The 24,775-nt window shown below is 48.2% G+C and overlaps 1 protein-coding gene across 2 annotated transcripts in view; it reads left to right on the forward strand.

The window, feature by feature from the left end:
* Positions 1 to 22,718, forward strand: part of MTR (5-methyltetrahydrofolate-homocysteine methyltransferase) — a gene marked incomplete at its 3' end in the record, with an annotated part of 221,123 nt that extends 198,405 nt beyond the window's left edge. For both annotated transcript variants that reach the window (XM_082674034.1, XM_082674035.1), the window contains exons 26-33: positions 10,726 to 10,824; positions 12,132 to 12,207; positions 14,733 to 14,888; positions 16,403 to 16,599; positions 19,534 to 19,734; positions 20,433 to 20,625; positions 22,066 to 22,178; positions 22,632 to 22,718. In XM_082674034.1, coding sequence (XP_082530160.1) covers positions 10,726 to 10,824; positions 12,132 to 12,207; positions 14,733 to 14,888; positions 16,403 to 16,599; positions 19,534 to 19,734; positions 20,433 to 20,625; positions 22,066 to 22,178; positions 22,632 to 22,718 — 1,122 coding nt within the window. The remainder of the gene's footprint in view (positions 1 to 10,725; positions 10,825 to 12,131; positions 12,208 to 14,732; positions 14,889 to 16,402; positions 16,600 to 19,533; positions 19,735 to 20,432; positions 20,626 to 22,065; positions 22,179 to 22,631) is intronic.
* Between the last annotated feature and the right edge of the window lie 2,057 nt (positions 22,719 to 24,775).

Here is a 24,775-nt window from a genome sequence, read left to right on the forward strand (position 1 = left end):
GAGCGCTGAGATTCAGTCAAAGCTGCTCTGAAGGGGCAACAGAGCGCTCTGAGAGTTAGAGCTGCTGTGAAGGGGCAACTGAGAGCACTTAGAGTTAAAGCCGCTGTGAAGGGGCAACAGAGAGCGTAGAGAGTCAGGGCTGCTGTGAAGCGGAAACAGAGATTGGTGAGAGTTAGAGCTGCTGTGAAGGGGCAACTGAGAGCGCTTAGAATTAGAGCTGCTCTGAAGAAGCAAACAGCGCTGAGAGATAGAGGTGCTGTGGAGGGGAAACAGAGAGCGCTGAGATTCAGTCAGAGCTGCTCTGAAGGGGCAACAGAGCGCTCTGAGAGTTAGAGCTGCTGTGAAGGGGCAACTGAGAGCGCTTAGAGTTAAAGCCGCTGTGAAGGGGCAACAGAGAGCGTAGAGAGTCAGGGCTGCTGTGAAGCGGAAACAGAGATTGGTGAGAGTTAGAGCTGCTGTGAAGGGGAAACAGAGAGTGGTGAGAGTTACAGCTGTTGTGAAGGGGCAACACACAGCGCTGAGATTTAGAGCTGCTGTGAAGGGGCAACACAGATCGCTGAGATTTAGTTAGAGCTGCTGTGAAGGGTAAACAGAGAGTGGTGAGAGTTACAGCTGTTGTGAAGGGGTAACACACAGCGCTGAGATTTAGAGCTGCTGTGAAGGGGCAACACAGATCGCTGAGATTTAGGCGGAGCTCCTCTGAAGGGGCAACAGAGCGCTATGAGAGTTAGAGCTGCTGTGAAGGGGCCACAGAAAGCGCTGAGATTTAGTGCTACTCTGAAGGGCAACAGAGCGCGCTGAGAGTTAGAGCTGCTGTGAAGGGGCAACAGAGCGTGCTGAGAGAGTTTCTGTGAAGGGGCAACACAGCGCGCTGACATTTAGTCAGAGCTGCACTGAAGGGGCAACAGCGAGCGCTGAGAGTTAGAGCTGCGTTGAAGGGGCAACAGAGCTCGCTGAGGTTTACAGCTGCTGTGAAGGGGCAACTGAGAGCGCTTAGAATTAGAGCTGCTCTCAATTAGCAAACAGAGCGGTGAGAGTTAGAGCTCCTGTGAAGGGGCAATAGAGAGCGCTGAGAGTTAAAGCTGCCTTGGGGAAACAGAGAGCACTGAGATATAGTCAGAGCTGCTCTAAAGGGCAACAGAGAGCGGTGAGAGTTAGAGCTGCGTTAAAGTGGGAACAGAGAGTGCTGTGAGTTATAGAGCTGCATTGAAGGGGCAACTGAGAGCGCTTAGAGTTAGAGCTGCTGTGAAGGGGAAACAGAGAGAGCTCTGAGAGTTAGAGCTGCGTTGAAGGGGCAACACGGTGTGCTGAGAGATAGAGCTGGTGTGAAGGGGCAACAGAGAGCGCTGAGATTTAGTCAGAGCTACAATGAAGGGTCAACAGAGCGCTGAGAGTTATAGCTGCTATGAATGGGCAACAGTGAGCGCTGAGTTACAGCTGTGTTGATGGGCAACCCAGAGCGTTGAGAGTTAGGGCTGCTGTGAAGCGGAAACAGTGGTGAGAGTTAGAGCTGCTGTGAAAGGGAAACAGAGTGGTGAGAGTTCCAGCTGTTGTGAAGGGGCAACACATAGCGCTGAAAGTTAGAGCTGCTGGAAAGGGGCAAGACAGAGCGCTGATATTTAGTCAGAGCTGCTCTGAAGAGGCAACAGCGAGCGCTGAGCGTTAGAGCTGCGTTGTAGGGGCAAGAGAGAGCGATGAGGTTTACAGCTGCTGTGAAGGGGCAACTGAGAGCGCTTAGAATTAGAGCTGCTCTCAAGTAGCAAACAGAGCGGTGAGAGTTAGAGCTGCTGTGAAGGTGCAACAGTGAGCTCTGAGTTACAGCTGTGTTGATGGGCAACCCAGAGCGTTGAGAGTCAGGGCTGCTGTGAAGCGGAAACAGAGTGGTGAGAGTTGCAGCTGTTGTGAAGGGGCAACACACAGCGCTGAGAGTTAGAGCTCCTGTGAAGGGGTAGTAGAGATCGCTGAGAGATACAGCTGCTGTGGAGGGGCCACAGAGAGTGCTGAGATTTCATCAGAGCTGCTCTGAAGGGGCAACTGAGAGCGCTTAAAGTTATAGGTGCTGTGAAGGGGCAACAGAGAGCGCTGCGAAATAGTCAGAGCAGCTGTGAAGGGGCAACAGAAAGTGCTGAGAGTTAGAGCTGATGTGAAGGGGAAACTTAGAGCGCTTAGCGTTAGAGCTGCTATGAGTGGGCAACAGAGAGTGGTGAGATTAATTCAGAGCTGTTCTCAAGGGGCAAAAGAGAGCGCTGAGAGTTAGAGCTGCAGATAAGTGGCAACAGGGAGCGGTGAGAGTTATTCGAAGATGTTGTGAAGGCGCAACACAGAGCGCTGAGTTAGAACTGTTGTGAAGGGGCAACCGGGAGCGCTGAAAGTTAGTCAGAGCTGCTCTGAAGGGCAACAGAGCGCTCTGAGAGTTAGAGCTGCTGTGAAGGGGCAACAGAGATCGCTTAGAGAGCTGCTGTGAAGGGGAAACACAGAGCGCTGAGATTTAGTGAGAGCTGCACTGAAGGGGCAACCCAGAGTGCTGTGAGTTAGAGCTGCTGAGAAGGGGCAACTGAGAGCACTTAGAGTTACAGCTGCTGTGAAGGGGCAACAGAACGCTTGAGAGTCAGTCAGCGCTCCTGTGAAGGGGCACCAGGGATCGCTGAGAATTAGAGCTGCGTTGAAGGGGCAACACGGAGTGCTGAGATTTAGCATTGCTGAGAAGGGGCAACACATAGCGCTGAGAGTTAGAGCTCCTGTGAAGGGGCAACAGATAGCGGTGAGAGGTAGTTAGTGCTGCTGTGACTGTGCAAGAGAGAGAGGTGAGAGTTAGCAGTGCGTTGAAGGGGCAGCACAGAGCGCTGAGAGATAGAGCTGGTGTGAAGGGGCAACAAGAGAGCGCTGAGATTTATTCAGAGCTGCTCTGAAGGGGCAACAATCAGGGCTGATAGTTATATCTGCTATGAATGGGCAACAGTGAGCTCTGAGTTACAGCTGCGTTGAAGGGGCAACACAGAGCGTTGAGAGTCAGGGCTGCTGTGAAGCGGAAACAATGGTGAGAGTTAGAGCTGCTGTGAAGGGGAAACACATAGCGCCGAGATTTAGTCAGAGCTGCACTGAAGAGGCAAACAGCGAGCGCTGAGCGTTAGAGCTGCGCTGAAGGGGCAACAGAGAGCGATGAGGTTTACAGCTGCTGTGAACGGGCAACTGAGAGCACTTAGAATTAGAGCTGCTCTGAGGGAGCAAACAGAGGGACGAGAGTTAGTCAGAGCTCCTGTGAAGGGGCAATAGAGAGCACTGAGAGTTAGAGCTGCTGTTAGGGGCAACACAGAGCACTGGAAGTTAGAGCTGCTGAGAATGCGCACCAGAGAGAGCTCTGAGAGTTAGAGCTGCGTTGAAGGGGCAACACAGAGCGCTGAGAGAGAGAGCTGGTGTGAAGGGGAAACAGAGCGCTGAGATTTAGTCAGAGCTGCTAGGAAGGGACAACAGAGAGGGTTGAGTGTTATGTCTGCTGTGAAGGGGCAACAGAGAGGGCTTGCGAGTTAGAGCTGCGTTGATGGGGCCATACAGAGCGCTTGAGAGTTAGGCAGCGCTCCTGTGAAGTGGCACCAGGGATCGCTGAGAATTAGAGCTGCGTTGAAGGGGCAACACAGAGCGCTGAGAGTTCGAGCTACTGTGATGGGGAAACAGCGCTGAGAATTAGAACTGCTGTGAAGGGGCAACACAGAGAGCTGAGATTTAGCGTTGCTGAGAAGGGGCAACACATAGCGCTGAGAGTTAGAGCTCCTGGGAAGGGGCAACAGATAGCGGTGAGAGTTAGAGCGGCTGTGAAGGGGAAACAGAGTGGTGAGTGTTAGAGCGGCTGTGAAGGGGAAACAGAGTGGTGAGTGTTAGAGCCGCTGTGAAGGGGCAACAGTGAGCTCTGCGAGTTAGAGCTCTGTTGATGGGGCAACACAGAGCGTTGAGAGTCGGGGCTGCTGTGAAGGGGAAGCAGAGTGGTGAGAGTTAGAGCTTCTGGGCAGAGGAAACAGAGTGGTGAGAGTTAGAGTTGCTGTGAAGGGGCAACAGAGATCGCTGAGAGTTAGAGCTGTTGTAAAGGGGCAATGAAGAGAGTGCTGAGCATTAGAGCTGCGTTGAAGGGGCCACACAGGGCGCTGAGAGTTAGAGCTGCTGTGATGGGGCAACAGAGAGCGCTGACATTTAGTCAGAGCTGCTTGGAAGGGACAACATAGAGCGCTGAGTGTTTGTCAGAGCTGTTGTGAAGGGGCAACAGAAAGCCCTGAGATTTATTCAGAGCTGCTGTGAATGGGCAACAGTGAGCGCTGAGAGTTAGAGCTGTGTTGAAGGGGCAACAAAGAGCGCTGAGATTTAGTCAGAGCTGCTCTGAAGGGGCAACAGCGAGCGCTGAGATTTAGAGCTGCGTTGAAGGGGTAGCAGAGCTCTCTGAGGTTTAGTGCTGCGTTGAAGGGGCAACAGAAAGCGCTGAGGTTTACAGCTGCTGTGAAGCGGCAGCTGAGAGCGCTTAGAATTAGAGGCGCTCTGAAGGAGCAAACAGAGTGGTGAGAGTTAGAGCTCCTGTGTAGGGGCAACAGAGAGTCTGAGAATTAGAGCTGCGTTGAAGGGGCAACACAGAGGTCTCTGAGTTGAGGGTATTGCCCAAAACCTTCTATTGGTTTTTGTTTTTAACATTTTTATTGGAGTATAATTGCTTTACAATGGTGTGTTAGTTTCTGATTTACAACAAAATCAATCAGTTATATATATACATATGTTTCCTTATCTCTTCTCTCTTGCGTCTCCCTCCCTCCCACCCTCCCTATGCCACACCTCCCTGTGGTCACAAAGCACAGAGCTGATCTTCTGTTTAATTGTACTAGGGAAATGTGAAAAAATATCCTTGGGCTCGTGTCGTGGTCACTGCGGGTGTGTGCATTGCCGGAAGGAGGACGGGTGTGTGTGTCCTGTGTTTTCCGGCACCACCCCCGAGCCACCTGCAGCAGTGCTGGCCTGAGTAATAGGAAGGGTGCCAGGACACTTGGACCTTGACACCAACCCAGAGAGATTTCGGCCATTGACAAATATTTACAAACATGAATGGGCACTTCTTAACTCTGTGCCAGAGATGAAAGGAATGCAGAATTTTTTAATCAATTTTATTTGAAGTATAGTTTTTTACAACGTTGTGTTAGTTTCTGCTGTACAGCAAAGTAATTCAGTTATGCATATATATGCATTCTTTTTAATAATCTTTTGCATTATTTATATATTTTTAACATGTTTATTGGAGTATAATTGCTTTACAATGGTGTGTTACTTTCTGCTTTATAACAAAGTGAATCAGTTATACATATACATATGTTCCCGTATGTCTTCCCTCTTGCGTCTCCCTCCCTCCCTCCCTATCCCACCCCTCTAGGTGGTCACAAACCACTGAGCTGATCTCCCTGTGCTATGTGGCTGCTTCTCACTAGCTATGTATTTTACATTTGATAGTGTATATATGTCTGTGCCACTCTCTCACTTTGTCACAGCTTACCCTTCCCTCTCCCCTTATCCTCAAGTCCATTCTCTAGTAGGTCTGTGTCTTTATTCTTGTCTTGCCCCTAGGTTCTTCATGACCTTTTTTTTTTCTTAGATTCCACATATATGTGTTAGCATATGGTATTTGTTTTTCTCCTTCGACTTTTACTTCACTCTGTATGACAGATTCTGGGTACATCCACCTCACTACAAGTAACTCAATTTCATTTCTTTTTATGAGTAATATTCCATTGTATATATGTGCCACATTTTTTTTATCCATTCATCTCTTTTTTGTTTTGTTTTGTTTTTTGCGGTACGCGGGCCTCTCACTGTGTGGCCTGTCCCGTTGCGGAGCACAGGCTCCAGACGCGCAGGTTCAGCGGCCATGGCTCATGGGCCCAGCCGCTCCGCGGCATGTGGGATCTTCCCGGACCGGGGCACGAACCTGTGTCCCCTGCATCGGCAGGCGGACTCTCAACGACTGCGCCACCAGGAAAGCCCCCTCATTGTAGTTTTGATTTGCATTTCTCTAATGATTAATGATGTTGAGCATTCTTTCATGTGTTTGTTGGCAATCTGTATATATTCTTTGGAGAAATGTCTATTTAGGTCTTCTGCCCATTTTTGGATTGAGTTGTTTGTTTTTTTTTATATTGAGCTGCATGAGCTGCTTATAAATTTTAAAGATTAATCCTTTGTCAATTGCTTCATTTGCAAATATTTTCTCCCATTCTGAGGGTTGTCTTTTTGTCTTGTTTGTGGTTTCCTTTGCTATGCAAAAGATTTGAAGTTTCATTAGGTCTCATTTGTTTATTTTTGTTTTTATTTCCATTTCTCTAGGAAGTGGGTCAAAAAGGATCTTGTTGTGATTTATGTCAGAGTGTTCTGCCTATGTTTTCCTCTAAGAGTTTGATAGTGTCTGGCCTTACATGAAAGTCTTTAATCCATTTTGAGTTTATTTTTGTGTATGGTGTTAGGGAGTGTTCTAATTTCATACTTTTACATGTACCTGTCCAGTTTTCCCAGCACCACTTATTGAAGAGGCTATCTTTCCTCCACTGTACATTCCTGCCTCCTTTATCAAAGATAAGGTGACCATATGTGCGTGAGTTTATCTCTGGGCTTTCTATCCTGTTCCATTGATGTATATTTCTGTTTTTGTGCCAGTACCATACTGTCTTGATTACTGTAGCTTTGTAGTATAGTCTGAAGTCAGGGAGCCTGATTCTCTTTTGCATTATTGAATATAGGACATTGAATACAGTTCTCTGTGCTATACAGTAGGACTCTGTTGTTTATCTGTTCTCTATATAAAAGCTTACATCTTCTAACCCCCTCCCCCTTGGCAAACACCAGTCTGTTCTGTATGTCCATGATTCTGTTTTTGTTTCATAGATAAGTTCATTTGTGTCCTATTTTAGATTCCACATATAGGTGATATCGTATGGAATTTGTCTTTCTCTTTCTGATTTACATCACTCAGTATGAAAATCTCTTGGTCCATCCATATTTCTGCAAATGGCATTATTTTGTTCTTTTTTATGGCTGAGTAGTAAGGAATGTAGAATTTTTTTTAATGACCCATTTCCAGGTAGAAAAACGTTTAATCTGGAATGGGCCAGTTGACCCTACCCAAGGGCAGAAAAGCATTCACAGATATATGTTGAAAACACAGAATTTGGTAAATATAATAAAGAACTTACCTAAGTGGTTTTTCCTGCTTTTCTCCATCAGTGAAGCCTAACATCGTCTCTTCTTATGTGTTTCATTATTTTCACTGAATAATGGGATATAATAGGTTGTGGGAATCTGAGTGACCATGTGGTGCAGTGGTTTCCAAGTTTGTTTTAGCCACAGAAACCTTGTTTGCAAGTGATGTCTCCCCTGAAAACTCAGTAGTATACAAAGGAGAACAGCCCCTTCCACCCCTCATCCCATTCCTGGTTCTCATTGGAAGAGCGCAATTTAAGCACCATTAATCTAGTCCAACCTTCACATTTGCAGGCGAGGGGCCTGGTGACTTGTGACACTACTAGGCACTGTCACGCAGCCTGGACCAGGGCGACACATTTCCTGAGCCATTTTCCAAAGGAATTCTTTCAGATCTTTGAATTTACTTATATGAAAATTATACAATAATCAGTAACATTATTAAATATTTATAGTGTACCCAGCACTGTGCTAAGTGCTTCACATGGATTTTTTATTTTATCCTCATGAGGTAGACACTTTCATTATCCCCATTTTAGAGGTGAGGAAACAGGAATGAAGAGATTAGTAACTCTTGAGGCCACACATCCCTGAAGCAACAGGTGTGGATTTGAATGCAGGTGCTCTTACTCTGTGAGGCATTAGTTAAACTTGTTTCCATTAATATCTAATGTCCCCTTTATTAAGAAGGATAAAATTAAATCGGGCTGGAGTCATAAAATTGCAGTTATTTAAATTGCCATTGAGATAGACTAACGTGCAAATAAACTACATTTCTACAACTCAATTTAAAAATAATTTTTTGGATCTTATATTTGGCTAGTGTTTCGTAAAGAGGTTATGTCAGGTCCATGGTTGAGTAACCAGTGAGCCTCTCTTTAAGGCTTATTCCTGTTTTCAAATGCTAATGAATGACTGTGAACATTTCCTGTTTGGAGACCAGGCCGTTGGTCCCGTTTGCATGCACAGTGGTAACACTGACCCCACAGGTCGGGGAAGACTTTAGCTGGGAATGACTTGGTCCCTTGATTCTCTTCCGAGGACACTCCTCCACCGTCTGGAAGAGCTAAAGCCCCGTGGACCCAGCTGGAAGCCAGCAGAGGATGAGGCGTGGGTGTCTGTGCCTTTTACCGTTCGGTCCAGCCAGGCAGTCGACAGTAGTTGGCTCTTCTCATATACAAAGAAACAGCCACCTTTTGAAATTACTCAGACATAAGTCTGATGGCAAATCATTTGGGTAATTGCCAGTGACACATTTCGGGAGTCAGTGGTACAGTGTGTTTAGGTTGATTTGTTTAGATTGATTGATGGTTCAGAGTCTTTTGATCTCACTGCAGTGATCATGACGCAGGTTTACACTCTAGCTACTGTGTCATGTATTTATTTGAAAGGTTCCAAAATGTGGCAATTACGTACATAATAGTTGGAGATTTAGACCGGATGATGGATGTCTCCTTACTTTCTTTCCTTTTTTTAAAAAAAATAAAAAACAAGGTGTGAATATTCAGTCCTCTTTAAATTAGAAAATAAATTTTCAACATATTCCCAACGTAAATTGTGCTGCAATTTGCCGTGAGAAAGAAAAAAGAAAAAAAAAGGAAAAGTTCTACTATGTCTGATGGTTGGCAAGAAAACACAGGATGGACTCTGGTTTTGTGATGGAAGGACCACATAGATTAGCCCATATAATTGGCCATGAGCTTGTTTCCATTGAGCAAGTCAGCCTGGGCAGGGAGGGGCCTGTCACCACAGCTCTGGCAGCAGGAGCTCCACGGGGGGTGTGGAAGGGACCAGCCAACAGCAGCAACCCCTTCCATTTACCCAGTAGTTCCTGTATTGGATGCTGTCAAGTTCTGGAAATCGGGGAGTTACTTTCTCAGAGTTTAAATTCTAGCAGAACGCAACAGTGTTTTAAAACAGTGATTGCATGTACTTTGGGGGAGCTCAGGAGTAGACATCCTTTCTTGTTTTCATGAGCTCTGCTGGATTTCCTAAATGAGGACTCCATTGAGGTGAGGTTCACGTAAGACTGGGAATTACTCTAGTATGCATACCCTTTGGGAGCCTGTTTTTAGGCTTATCACAATGGCCTTTACTGATTATATTTCTTAATAAAGTGATTTGGTTTTATACTAACTTACAGGTGATTGGATTTTTATTAGAGATACTCAGACAATTCACACAGAATTATAGACATTTAAAGCTGATGGGCACTTTAGCCATCACCCAGCCGAACTTCCTCCATTTCAGATAATGGTATTGAACTTCCCTGCCTTTTTGTGTGTTAGAAAATCCTGCTGGAGGATGCAGGGTTGGGGCAGTGCTGTGATTTTGGAACTGATGTGAACAGCAGCAGCCATTTCCTCTTCCTTCGTGATTTTATTTTGAGCTTTGGTGGCAGCTGTTCTACCTATTTGATAATCATAGTCATAAATACTATTTAGCTGATTCTAGTTTTACAGTTTACCGAGTAGCCTCACTTTTCTCAGATGATCAGTTTCCTTTCTTATTTTAGCACAAGCTCATGGTTGACTGTGAAGATCAGCCTCATTCCATCAGCAAACATTTTGTGAGGATGCACCTTCTACGTGCTGGGCCCCACGTTAGAAGCCAGGGGCACGAAGGTGGTTAAGGTGCACTCCTACCCTCACAGGGCCTGTCCTCTAGTCAGGGAGGTAGATGCCTAGGCAGATGCTGGAAGCCTGTGGTAAATGCAGTGATGGAGAGATGAACAGAGTATCTTTGAAACCCTGAAGAGGGGGTACCTAACCAGTGTGTTTTGGGGCCCCAAGACCACCCCCAGTTTCAGTGATTTGCTAGGACTCACAGAACTCAGAAACACTGTTATACTCACAATCACGGTTTATAACCATGAAAGGATACAGATTAAAATTGAGTGGAATCTAGAGAAGGCCAGGCACCAGCATCCAGGTGTCTCTCCCCTCAGAGTCATACGGACAGAGCTTAATTCTTCCACTAATGATGTGTGACAGCATGTACAGAGTGTTGCCGACCAGGGACGCTCGCCTGAGCCCTAGTGTCTTGGGCTTTTATTGGAAGCCAGTCACATAGGCAGGGCATACTCACCTGTCTGAGTACCTTAGGGGGTTCTCAGGCTTCAACCCCTCCAGAGGTTAGATAGCACGTAAGCCAAGTTCCCCCATAATTCACATCATTAGCATAAACTTTCTGGGATGGCCTGAGGCCCCAGGTAGACAAAGACATTCTTTATCAGGCAGCATATTCTGAGGGCTTAGAGTTTATCTCCCAGGAGCGGTCAAAGTCCAGTCTCTTCTTTGTAACGTGCAACATTGGAGCATCCCAGGCCTGCTGAGTTAACCCTTTACTGTAAAGCCAGGCAGGCATTAGCACAACTGGTGAAGGGAGAGGAAATGATGTTAGTATGGGAAGGCTTCCTGAAGGAGGTGACCCTAGGACTGACCAGTATTAGTCATGTTTTATCTTCTTTCGCTGCTCTATGGTTATTGAATTTTGATCTTGCATTTTCAGTGTTCTCAACTGTTAGATGAGAATCTAAAAGATGAGTACTTTGAGGAGATCATGGAAGAATATGAAGATATTAGACAAGACCATTATGAGTCTCTCAAGGTAAGTGACAAAAACAGGTCCCCGCTTGTTTGGGTAATAAAACGATCCTACAGTTTTTTGTTTTTTGTTTTTTTTGGCCGCGTCAGGTCTTAGTTGCGGCACGCAGGATCTTCATTGCGGCACGTGGGCTTCTCTAGTTGTGGCCCATGGCTCCAGGGTGCACGGGCTTGGTAGTCGCGGTGCGCGGGCTCTCTAGTTGTGGCGCACGGGCTTAGTTGCCCCACAGCATATGGGATCTTAGTTTCCTGACCAGGGATTTAACCTGCATCCCTTGCATTGGAAGGCGGATTCTTAACCACTGGACCACCAGGGAAGTCCGATCCTACAGTTTTTAATGTGAATTTGCTGTTTGGAGGAGGGGAAGGTTTGGGATCATTTTTGGGAAGTCCTACTTTCTAGTTCACATCAGCGTTCTTCAGTGTTCCCAGTAATTTTGGGTTATATTAAGGTTAATTTTATTTATTCCTCCAAACATGTACTGAGTAAGAAGTAGGTGTTGGGTGCTGTGCTGGCTGCCACTTATGAGAATGAATAAAACATGAGCTCATAGGCAGCAGGGAGATGGGGACTGAGTGTACTGGGGTGGCGCCCACAGATCCTTATGCTTGAGGAAATAATGGAAGAGAATGAAGACATTAGACAGGACCAGTGTCAGTCTCTCTGCCTGATCGCCCGAAGCTCTCTGTGCAGAATAATGTTTCAAGAACTGGCCCTCTGTAGACTAGCTTCAGGAGATGCATGGAGACTAGGCATGATGACTCCTTAGAGGTCGTTGGGATATTTCTTCCTGGTTATCTGCTTGCTGGGCCTTGTGTATGGGGAGGCGGGGGGTGTATTTCAGGGGTGGCCAGGTAAGTGAAATGGGATAACAGACAGCGAGACGGGAACAAGTTTCTGAGGCGTCAGCTGGACCAGGGCACTGTGGTTGGCCTTCCCCTTCCTTAGTTTGCCTACGTTTGGCTGTTTCTTGGTTCTGCCTTCTGGGCCTCAGGGCAGTCGGTGGCCACCAGTTAATCCCAGCCTCAGGTGAAGTACAGGCAGGAGGCCTCACGGTGAAGGCTGCAGGTCCGCCTTGCATTTACGTATCCATACGTAACGGTGCTCATTGCATCTTTACTCTCTATTGTTCTGGTGCTGATGTGAAGCCATATTGGATGAAAAAGGAAGAGCTTTCTAGGATATGAATTTTCGTGAATAAAAGCATATTTTTTCTTGCAAAACTTATTTACTAGCTTCCTTGGGCATGCTTTCATAGTAGCAGCTGAAACGCTGAGTCTCTGACTGAATAACTTTTCCTTTTTTCATAGGAAAGAAGATACTTAACTTTAAGGCAAGCTAGAGAAAGCGGTTTCCATATTGACTGGCTGTCAGAGCCTCCCCCAGGTCTGTATGGCTATTGGTTAGAGAAAAGTGCATGTGATAACTGTGCTTGAAGAGATGTTTGCATTTACTGAGCAGCAGAATCAAACAGGCAGCTAAAAACTCTTAATTATGTTCAGTGATGATCAAAAATAAAAGTCTACAGGTGCCATTTATGGAGAACTAAACACTGTCCTGAGATTGACCTGCAGCGGCTCTGAGTCCTTGACACAGGAAGTGCTATTATCCCCACTTTTACTTGAAGAAACTGAGTCTCGGGTAATAACTTGGGAGGTTACTAGCATTCTATCTCTGATCTGTCTTCTAAACCCATACTCTTGCCTCTGTGCTTTGTTTGAGTGGGCCTCCTTCAGGTTGAAGCCAGTACTAGAGACCTGCCTGGGTGGTGCTGTCACTACCTTGGCCTAGGTCCCAGGCGGGCCCAAGTGCAGATGTGGAATGTCTGAAATTGCAAATGCCTGTGCATTGAACAGACCTTAAAACATAGCAGTGAAGCAGGCTCTCCTATTTTTGTTCACTCTCATTCTCTCTTGGATGCTTCCCTCTTTTGATTTCTTTCATTTGGTTTCTTGCCCTTCTGATTTCTAGCCACTTTTCTTGCCTTGCATAGGTGTTCATGAAGGAATAAAATGTGTAAGACGTTTTGACAGGTTCAAAGAGGCATGTGATACAAATGCAAAATCGAGACAGGGTGAACAGGGGTTATATTAATTGAATCTGTATTTCCAAGGTAACATCTCCAATCCACTTTCATTGCTCACGACCCCCGTGTTCTGCACACACTCAGCAGAGTGGATTAAATTGGAAACGTAGATGAGCTGGGTTCTAGATTCAGTCCTGCTGAGCTCAGTGCGGTTTAGTGAGAAGAAGGCAGATGGGGACCTGGGAGGCTTGGGTTCTGATCCCAAGTGACCTTGAGCATATTGTTTCCATGTTTGACAGTTTCTAATATGTAAAAAAGAAGTTACTTTATGGAAATGTGAGGATAAAATAAGACATGTAAACCTTAGAAAAAATATAAATCACTATATAGTCCAAACTATTGTTTTCTCTTTTCCTTTCAGTATGAAATTGGAAAAATATCACAAGGGGGAGCCCATTTTAGCCAGGCCAAGCGTCCAAAATACTTGTCAGTGGCAATAGTCCACTGAAGGCCTGCAGCACCAGGTGGCAGTGGTGACACTTTTCAAGTGGCTGTTTAAGCCCCATGTAGGGCCCCTAAGGACAACCCAGCCTTAGCGTAGTTGCAAGAAGTCAATAAAGAGAGAAGGAAAGGTTCTTCTCTCTAGGTCTTTGGTGGTAAAACCTCAAACACATCTCCAACTCTGGCCGACAAGCTCATTCAAGAATAACACCCTTGCGTGACCCGGAAGCAGAGCGTTTCCCTGACTTTCCAGGCAGGGTGGCACTTCAGTCAGGAGAATAGCTGTAATTTCTTTTTCATTACCAAACAAACCAGCATAATGGAATATTTACAAAGCAAGGATTGTCCTGTATAATAAAAAGATGACCAGGAACACATGGGGGAAAGCTACCATGAACTATGTCAAAAGGTAGAGATTTCCAGGCAAAATTAAGAAGCTGCACATACTTTTCTTTTCCTGTACTTTCCTCTCACTGTTACTGTCTAACGAGGGAAAAACACTCTTGAGACTTCCGTGTTATCCCTGAGCACCTGAGCGTGGTGCTTTAGTTTAAGTTCTCTGATCCTTATTTGCAGATCAGGAAACTGAGGGCGTGAGGGCTGGGAAGCGGGCAGCGGAGTGGTCACCTTGGACCCCAGCCTAAGCAACCGGGACTTGGTGGCGCGGGGCGGTACTGGTGCCCCAGGAAGCCCAGTGGCACCGTCTGTCTCTGAAGTCTTCACCAGTATTTCACTTAGGATCTTTTTTAGATTCACAAGGAGGCGTAAAGAAGACTGTATTGAACATTCGTGTATCTCCACCAGGCACTTAAGGAATAAGCTACTGCCCACTTAAAAAAGACAAAACCATACATGTGGGAATTACTGTGAGCCCCTCCCTCCCCTGCAGGATCCTGAATTTGATGCCTCATTTTTGTGCATTTCCGCAGACTTCGATTATGTGCATATGTTCAGTAGGCAATACATTGATCGATTATTGATTCATGTTTTTAAACTTTATGGAAGTGGCCTGTTACATGTGTCTTTCTCCAGTGCTCTTTCTTTTAGTATCATCTTCATTTGTACAAGTGAGATCAACCCCAGTCTGTCTTGTTTCTTGGGTGGGGGTGTTGGTGGGGAGGGTTGAGGGAAGAGTTTCCAAGGGCGGTGCAGTCAGTCAGCTGCAGGGGAAGAAGAGGTTTTTTTAAGATGTGCTGGCGAATTACTCCTTCTCCTCAGTAATTTCAAGTTCCCCTCTTTGTAAAACAACTCCTCCGGGTGACAGGAGGGAGGCGGAGCGTGGGAGCCAACAGAGCGGGAAGGCCTCCCGCAGGCGGCACCAGGCATGAGTGGCACTGAGCCCCAGGCCGGCGCCAGGGTTCACGCCTCTCATTCTGTCCTGTAGTGAAGCCCACATTCCTTGGGACTCGGGTCTTTGAAGACTACGACCTGCAGAAGCTGGTGGACTACATTGACTGGAAGCCTTTCTTCGATGTCTGGCAGCTCCGGGGCAAATACCCAAACCGAGGCTTTCCGAAGATATTTGACGACAAAGCTGTAGGTTAGTTCAGTAAATCCTTCCATCCTGCTCTGGTATCTGAGACATGATCTTGGGACTTTGAAGACAAGAATAGATGGTGAGCAGCGGGGTGGATTATGCAGGAGAGAGTTTACTGTTACGACATGATGAAAGGTACTGTTCCATCCGCTCGGCTCTTTGACAGTTTGTAATCTGCTGGGTTGGTCCTTATTTACTGACTACATTTCGCATTTCATTTATCCATTCTTTACTAAATGTTTATTGACATCAGTTACATGCTGGGCACTGGGGATAAACAAAAGAAAAATGTATCAAAAAGAAGATGTATCATTGCTGCCGTCTGGTACCCAGCTGGCTGGTGCAGCATTGGAGGGTGATTCCCGTACAGCAGGACGAGCTCGTGCTGCGGGACCAAGGCCCAGCTTCTGTGGACACAGGGAAATGAGTCAGACCTCAGAGTGGGACATCAGGAGAGGCTTCCTGGAGGAGGTGGTGTTTGAACTGCTTTTTGAAGATTAGTGGGAGCTACTGGGCCTGGGACTGGGAATGTGAGGTGGTGATGAAGAAAAGGACACTCCAGGCCGAGGAGACCGAGTGGGAAGGCACAGACACGTGGGCTGATTTGGGGACCGGCAAGGAGGCTATTGTGCCTGCTGGGGAGGGGCTGGGGGTGACAAGCTAGTTGATAGATAAACTGCTAGCCCTGCGTCTCGCTGTCAGCCCTGCCCCCAGAGACATGGGACCAAAACACTAAGCCCTTCAAAGGGTTCTGTAACAGCCAGCTCAGAGCGAGGTGGGGGGTGGACTGGTGGGTGTGTGGGGTTAGGGCTGAGGGGAGCCTGGGAGAGTGGCCCTTGCCCACTTCCTGGGGGGGCCCTGGGGTGCGTGTTAGGTGCTGTGACTCAGCGGCTCCCAGGCTAGCCAAGGTGCAGCAGTGGGCAAGGGCCTCTCATTCTGATCTGCTCCTGGGTGATCACAGATGAGCAGTTGAGTGGCTGAAGCAGGGCTGGCCAGGCCCGGACAGAAAGCCTAACCCTAACCCCGCTGGCTCCCGCCGGAACCAAGTGAGGGCCGGATGGGCCCTGGGCTGGGCCATCCAGGAGCAGCACTGAAGTCACACTCCACTCCTCAGGCTGTTCTGCATCCCCAGGGGTCACGGTGAGGTCAGGGGAGCTGTCTGTGCACGAGGAACGTGGTGGTGGAAGGGTCTGGCCTGCCTTGTCTCGCTCTCTGTCTGACACATTGCTGCGCGGAGCCAAGAGCTGGCTCTCTGCCTTTTGTTAAATGGAAAAATAAGTGGCTTGAGCTGGCGAAGCAGACTGTGTACGGGAGCTGCACTTAGCAGAACTGCTGAACCCTTAGCTCATGGACCTGGGGTTGCTGATGGCAAACACTGATTTTTAAAGTATTTGAGGGGAAAAGAGAGGGGTGAAGAGAGAAGATGACTGAGGAGAGGTAGTAGTTTTAAAAAGAAGCATGCTTTGCTGGTTATTATTGGCATCTCTAAGTGAATTCTTACGATATTTTCCTAACAGGTGAAGAAGCCAAAAAAGTCTATGATGATGCCCAAAATATGCTGCAGGCACTGATTAGTCAGAAGCAGCTCCACGCCAGGGGCGTGGTTGGGTTCTGGCCAGCGCAGAGCAGCCAGGACGACATCCACCTGTATGCGGAGGGCGCGGCACCCCAGGCCGTGGAGCCCATCGCCACCTTCTACGGACTCAGGCAGCAGGTGCGGAGGCCGTGCGGCCAGCGGACACATTGCCCTACTCTTTGTTTTAAGCCCTCACAAAACGTAAATAAGAATGGTGTAAGTTTGAACTTTGTGTAAGCATAGCTCTTCCCCACCTCACCCCAAATGACCAGTCACAGCCCCGAGCTCAAGGCATTTGTGATATAGAGAAAGGGCCAGTGTGGGTTTAGAAGCTGGGCCTCTCGGGCACCAGCAGGAGGGAGGTGTTTCCTGTCGGGGTTGGATGGGTGAGGAGAAACACTGCTGCTGCCTCGGGGGGTCATGCACAGGTGGACATTCACTTGCTCAAGAACATGGGTTTGCATCCGGGCCTGTCATTAAAATAGGCTGGTGGCTCCTTTCTCAAGGCGAAGATGGGGTGGGGGGGAGCAGACATTCGCTGGATGTCTACCAGGGGCCAGCTGCTTAGCAGGGCACTTAATGGACCATCTTGTTTCATTTCCACACAACCTGTTGTCGGGCAGTTTATATGTTTCCATTTTGCAGAGGTGAAAACGAAAGCTGATGGAGGGTGCGCTGAGCTGCGCAGCTTGGAGGGGAGAGCCCAGCCTGTCCACACCCCGATGGCTGTTCTCTCATGCCACTCGCTTCTCCCGGGTCATAGAACAGGCTCTCCTCCACACGGCTCCCTCTCCTATGACCCCACCTTTAAACATGCAAATCTGTAAGCATGTCCCTTTAGCTGCTATAAAAAATGAGCTGGGGCTTCCCTGGTGGCGCAGTGGTTGAGAGTCCGCCTGCTGATGTGGGGGACACGGGTTCGTGCCCCGGTCCGGGAAGATCCCACATGCCACGGAGCGGCTGGGCCTGTGAGCCATGGACGCTGAGCCTGCGCGTCCGGAGCCTGTGCTCCGCAACGGGAGAGGCCACAGCAGTGAGAGGCCTGCGTACTGCAAAAAAAAAAAAAAAAAGCTGCCCTGATCAAGAATCGGAGCCAGAATTCACCAGTCATTAACAAAGGACAGTAGCAAGTGCTTCTCGCATGGTCTTATTACCATTTTCAGTCATTCAGGAGTGATAGTATTGCTTTTAATCATAATCACAATGTAATTCATAATGTCAGATGTTTTCAGTCATTCAGGAGTGATAGTATTGCTTTTAATCATAATCACAATGTAATTCATAATGTCAGATGTTTTAACTATAACAACGTCTGAGGGAATCGTTAAACTTGGGACATTAAACAGTACCATAACAAGTTAAACGGGGACAGCTGCACCATTACTGTGTGCACCCAGGCCCGGTACATCCTCAGTCTCTGCACCCAGGCCTGGTGCATCCTCACTCCGTGCACTCAGGCTCAGACACCTCAGAACACAAGAGGATTCTAATGTTAAGTTCTAGCCCCTCCTCACTAGGGAACTGGTGACTTTTCTTTTAAAGAAGTAATTAAGGTCAGAAACCTCCACCCTGGCCTGAATTTCCATCCTTCAAGCCCTGTGTCCTCTGACCTCTTTTTACATCCAACACCATTCATGTCCAGGCAGTCTGTGAGGGACTGTATTAGGGCATTTAATATAATGACTTTTCAAAGTACGTGTATTACCTACCCAGATAGCTATTTCTAAGGATGTGCTTTTTTCCAGTACGCTGGAAAATTCTGGCTGCAGCGACTTACTGCTCCGGGAGTCTTCTGTTCTGAGTGGCTCTGATCGCTGTCTATTTTAAAGAGCTGTGTGGCTCTGTGACCTGTCTCTCCTTGTGGTGCTGGGAAACTTTGTATCTCCTGGCTTTTGTTAGCAAAGAGCAGTTGTTGGGCAGAGTACAAGTGGAAGGCAGCTCCTCCCTGCATAGCTGGCCCTGGCTCTGTGACATTTCCACTTGCCTTTATCAAATACCTTCTTGTCTGCAGCCACTTAACTGTTTTTTGCCCAGTGTCGATTAGACTGTACTTGTTTCCAGAGCTGGCAAGCAAGTAGCTGTGAAGCTTCTGGGTTGACTGCTCATTAATTGATCTGTCCTAAGCAGTGTTGTATAGTGGTCAAGAGCATTGGTTGTGGATCAGACCCATGGGCCTGCCACTGTCTGACCTTGAACTAGTTCTTCAAGCTCTCGCTGCCTTGGATTTCTTGTATAAAATGGAGCTGGTGGTGTCACTTACTTCACAAGGTTGTTGAGAGGATTGGATTAGTTAATTCATATAAAGCACCAAGACCAGTGCCTGACACAGTCAGCACTCAGTAAATATTAGTCATTTGTTATTTACCTTCTCAGCAAACGTGTTGATTGTGAAGTATGTGTAAGACCTTATTTGTCAGCTCAGTAGCAGGGATAAGTCAGTCATCAGCTGAAGATGGAAAGCAGGCGAGGATGGCCACCTGGCCTGAGGAGAGAACCCCAGAAGCAGATCCTGCTCAATTTTTTGATTGGTTTCAGGCCAGCCCAGCAGTGTCCTTAGCCATCCCCTGACCCACCGCCCGTGGTGGACAGCACGTGGCCCTGTGTTGCTGACCTTAGCCGTTTGTTGAACTGCTTCTGTCGATGTAAAGTAGAGGCTTACACACTTAGTGGACCCCTTTTGAACATAACTTTAGGATTTAATGTGGGTCTTGAATTGAAAACACTTTTGGAGGAAAAGAAAACCTTTTTATATGAATATTTAGGGTTCCAGTTCCTGTAGGCATTCAGTAAATGTTTGGTCAGTGTGTGAATGAGCGAGTTAACTGGTTTCTCGACTGTGTATGTCATTTCATGTCATATCTTTCTAAAAATCTCGTTCCATTTATTTATTCAACACATGTTTATTGAACACTCACTACATATCAGGCGCTCTCCTAAGTGCTGGGGATGTAACAGTGAACAAAACAGCCCCATTTGAAGCTGTATTCTTGGGAAGGTGCCCGATTGCTCTTCTCTGTGTGTTGGTGCCAATTCCATGCTAATGGCCACTCTGCCCACTCCTTGTGTTTCAAGGCCGAGAAGGACTCTGCCAGCGCAGACCCCTACCTCTGCCTCTCGGACTTCATCGCCCCTCTGCACTCGGGCGTCCCTGACTACCTGGGTCTGTTTGCCGTCGCCTGCTTTGGGGTGGAGGAGCTGAGCAAGGCCTACGAGGAAGAGTGTGACGACTACAGCAGCATCATGGTCAAGGCGCTGGGGGACCGGCTGGCCGAGGTAGAGCCGCGGTGCCCTGAGGCCAGAGTGCGCGCGCACGTGTGCATGTGCGTGTGTGTGTGTTTGGCTCTGACAGCACACATACTCTTAAATCCTGTATTTTCGAGTCACTCTCACGCCTCGTCTTTGGGCACAGAGTACCCTTCAGCGATGCTGTAGTTGGAGTGGCCCGTGGAGCCTTGACTTCATTGTCTTGGTTCTGGTGTCGCCCTGTGCTTGTGATTTGATGTTTTCCAGAGGACCCTGCAAAAAGCCAAACAGGTTCTGTTTCAGAGCTTCTCGTTCTGATGTTGGGCTCCCCTGTAGATCCCTCATCTTCCTCTGTCAGGTGGGGCAGCCTAAGCTGTGGGAGCCGCTCCCCTTTTCCCGAGGCTCACAGCAGAGTCACTGGCTGCTGTCATGGTCCCCGCTCCTCCTTCTGGCCACCATAAGCTGTAGCCTGAGCGTCAGAGAAAGGTCTGAAGGGCCTCAGATCCTCGGATCATTGAATATGATCCTTGAGAGCCTGGGCTGAGGCCAGAACTGAGCCGCAGAGCAGCTGATGACAGTACAGATGAGTTGAGCCCCCGGCCCATCCCTCTCGCCGGTTCCCCCACCTGCTGTCGGGTCAGGGAGGTGTGTTTGCAGGCGGGACGGAGGGCAGGAGGGAAGGCAGGAGAAGGGCTCCCGCCTCCATCTGACGGTGTGTTCCGCCCCAGGCCTTCGCCGAGGAGCTGCACGTGCGGGTCCGCAGGGAGCTGTGGGGCTACTGTGGCGGCGAGCAGCTGGCCGTGGCCGACCTGCGGAGGCTGCGCTACGAGGGCATCCGGCCGGCGCCCGGCTACCCCAGCCAGCCCGACCACACCGAGAAGCTGACCATGTGGAGGCTGGCGGACGTGGAGCGGCACACAGGTCAGCACCAGGCAGGCGCGCATCCTGCCTCATGTTACACACACGGTAGAGGAGGGAAGGCGTGCGGATGGAGCAGGTGGGGGACACGGAGAGGCTTACAGTGAGATCCCTGATCCCGTCGTTTCTCACTTCCAGCAGTGTGTTCTAGTCCTTCACCTCCATATTATTATTATTTTTTTTTGCGGTACGTGGGCCTCTCACTGCCGTGGCCTCTCCCACTGCGGAGCGCAGGCTCCGGACGCACAGGCTCAGCAGCCATGGCTCACGGGCCCAGCCGCTCCGTGGCATGTGGGATCCTCCCAGACCAGGGCACGAACCCGTGTCCCCCACATCGGCAGGCGGACTCTCAACCACTGCGCCACCAGGGAAGCCCATATATTATTATTATTTTAACAGGAGGAAAAGAAACTCATTTCAATTCGTGCACATGGAGGCCCTGTAGAATTATTGTTGAGTAGTGGTCTTTTATCACCATTTTCAGGTTTATCAGTTTTCATTATTTTCCTTTCACCTACAATAGATGGGAGCTTCGCTGACTCACACCAGCCCGTACATCCCCTGCCCCATTTTCCTATTACACGTGTGTTACTGTTTTCAGTCTCTCCACTATTGAGTGACCTTTGTAACCTTTAATAATGTATTTGACGTCGCTCTCTCCTTCCACCACTTCTAGGAGTGTCTCTGGACCCTCGTCTCACAGAATTCCCACCCTTCCCTTCCGCTCCCTCTCTCTTTACTTCTACACCACTGTGAACACAGTGTACTGTTTTCAGTGGCGTTCATCAAAAGCGTGCCATCCACGCCGAAGACGTTAAAGGAATGTAGATGGACATGAAGAGCTATGAGGCTCATTGAATCTGGGCTGGCAGGATGGCAGCGGCTCCAGGAGACAGGAGACGGGGACTTGGGGACCCGTTTCTGCCGTAAGCCAGCTGGGCGACCTTTGGCAAAGCACCGAGCCTTTACGTCGCTCCGTTGCCTTGTCCAGAACGTGAATGGCGTAGACTAGATAGCCTTGGTGTGGGCTCATCCTCAGTGGGGCCTGGCTGTCTGTCATTCCCCTAGTGGCCTTGGCCTCACAGGTGCGCTTGGAGGTCCAGGTGGTGTCCCCATCTGCAGGGTTGGAGTCCTTGTCTAGAAGGGCCAGGCGTAGCCTCCATGGCTGATCTTGGAGGGCAGGCATAAGAATGTAGAGAGTCTTTTCCAGACCTCTCCCCCCAGGTTAGAGGAGATCTGCACATCCTGAATTTGTTCATCCCTTCGGCGGGAATTTGCTAGACGAGTCTGCTCACATCTTTCATGCTGTGTTACGTGTCCACCTGGAAGGCACAAGCTCACTCTCATTCACTTGTAAACAAGAATATGCTGGGAGCCTACCACTCGGCAGGCCTGTCTCAGCACTGAATAAACGAACGTTTCTCCCCATGCTGCTCTCCCCAGGCATCAGGTTAACAGAATCGCTGGCCATGGCACCTGCTTCAGCGGTATCCGGCCTTTACTTCTCCAATTTGAGGTCCAGATATTTTGCCGTGGGGAAAATTTCCAAGGATCAGGTAGGTTAGCTATTTCATTGTGTGTGGCATCCCTAGAGGCCTGTCTTGTTTTGAATGGAACTGTTAGACCTGTTTTATTTTACATGTGAGTGAGAATAAAATGAGAGGGAAAGGATGAAGAGATGTACTCCGGTTTATGTCTTGATTTGATTTCAGCCCACTGCCCCATTTCTCGCCCTGCCGTTTACACACAGACCAACCCTCCCACACCCCTGCCACACACACACCCCAGCCAGGCTCTCAGCCTGAGGTAGTTACGACATGTTGTTTTTCTGCCCGGAAAATAAGGCACCTCGATGAATAGATAAATATCTGTCTCTGTTTAACTCAGTGGATTACTATTAAGGCAAAAGACATAAAACGTACTTAATGTATCTTGGCGAATGCTGTGGAAACTTGAGTTCACAAAGTCTTATCATTTTGGTTTAATAAACTGCTTTTAATCTTTTGCAGATTGAGGATTATGCTTTGAGGAAGAGCATGTCTGTGGCCGAGGTTGAGAAATGGCTGGGACCCATTCTGGGATATGATACAGAATAACTTCTTTTTTTTTTTAACCTTGTCTATACTTGTTTCCTCAAAGAAACACAGTCAAAAGTGCCTTAATAATAACAGCACAGCGGCCGCGAGCCTGTCTGCATCTGGTTGACCTTTGTGCCGCTCCAGGTTGTGGACGTTTGCTGGGACCTTGTGGAAGAACAGAGTGTTCCTACAGTTCTTGGAAAACAAGCAGCTGTTTCCCAGGGGACTTTGAATGAAGAGCAGTGAGCAAGATCCGGGGGGGTCCCCGGTCCCTCGGGACTAGGACAAGCCGGAGATGGAGGTCTTTTGCATTTCAAAGCAAGTCAACTTGCTTTTTTCATTTTTACCCCAGACCTAGGAGACCATTTCTTCCTTTCTTTCTTTTTTCTTTTTTTCTTTCTTTCTTCTTTCTCAGAGAAAAGCCTGAAAGTCAGTTGAATAGGGGTTTGTGACCCTGTGGCAGAGTGATGCTGTGAGCAACGGGGCATTTTGTCCTGAGTGGCTAGAGCGGTTACTCTGACAGGGGAGAAGCATCACTGTGCTCTCTCTCCCAAGACCTCCTTTTCTGAAGCCTCGATTAGACGCCTGCAGAAGTCCCTGTGGCCAGAGGCATGCTCTCCCCGCCGGCTTATCAGAGGTACTCAGGCTGCTGCTGGCCCTGGCAGGTCAGATACAGTCACGTTCTCCAAGCATTTTGTCCTCTCATGATCTCATATTCCCTCACCCTGAGGGGGGAAAAAGGAGGTGGACAGAGAGAGTGGCTGCTAAGGGTAGTGAACAGCCTTGGGTTGTTTTCCGGAACTGAGTAGGCTCTCGGCTCAGCTGCGTGTCCATGCAGCGTGGATAGGTGAGCGGCATCACTCCACTCAGTTCTTCCTTTTCGGCGCTGCCCCAGCTCCAGACTCGCACGATATGGGAACAGCATGTGGACTTGTTTGTGGTCATCGCAGGGAGATGGTTAAGAACCAGGGCTTTGAAGTCAGACACACCCAGATTCGCGTTTCAGGTTTGCCGCGTTCTTGCTGTGCAACTGAAGTATCAGCACGATTTTCTCATCTGTGAAATGGAGACGAGAGACTAGCTCCTCTCTCACAGGCATGAGGTGTGGATTAAAGGAGATGATGCACGTAGGCAGGTAACATGGGCTGCGGCGCACAGTGAGAGCTTGATGGACGGCAGCTTCTGTAGAGATCTCTAGGGGGTCCCCGAGCTCAGCACAGGGTAGGTGCTCATGGAAAGGGAATAAGAGATTAATGGAGGTGAAAAGATACTGGGGAAATGCATATGGGAACGACCGTGTTGAATATACTAGGTACCCTTTCTGGGATTAGAGCCCCATTGAACACAGTGACTGGAGAGAGAAGCTACTGTCTATGTCATAGGCACCATCAGCCTTCATTGTCTGCGGGACAGTGCCCCCTCCCCTCATGATGTAAGCTGGCCTTGCCCCAAAGCAGTTATATCAAATATACACTCAGGTACATTGGAGGTGAAAGGGGAAAAAAACCTTAGCAAACGATAATCCTGCATAACTGTAGCATATACATGTTTACCTGCAGAGTAACATGCCTTCTTAGGCATCGCTTGCCCTTAAAGTGAAGAGAATTGTATGCTTTCTTTAGGTCCATTTAATCTGTGCTAGATTGAGACGGGGACTCATTTTCCCCGAGACGCTCAGGTGGAGGACTTATTTTCTCTTCCATAGCAGGTATGTTATTCTGGGTGGTGGCACATCCTTCTTTAAGAAAGAATAACCCCCTCCAAATATTTTAATGTATTTTATCCAAATTACAGTTGCTAAGAGTCTCCCAGTTTCATTAAGTATGTACCATATCTTTTCTCAACTAGTTATGTGTTGGAATGGCTTCCTTAAATGTATTGTTGATCTAATCCCATGATGGATGCCTTTTATCTAAAGACAAAAACAGTTTGTGCAAGTTCAAGTGCCTATATGTTCATTAAAGAATACAGAACATAGCTTGAAAACCCCTTAGTTTATGTCAGGTGACCTCAAAGGCAGGAAGGTGACCATTCTGCAGCCGAGGTCTTTTCCGTGTCTCTGCAGGTACGTCCAG

This window comes from Grampus griseus (genome assembly GCF_964374135.1).
Source record: "Grampus griseus genome assembly, chromosome: 16".
In the NCBI taxonomy this organism is placed as follows: domain Eukaryota; kingdom Metazoa; phylum Chordata; class Mammalia; order Artiodactyla; family Delphinidae; genus Grampus; species Grampus griseus.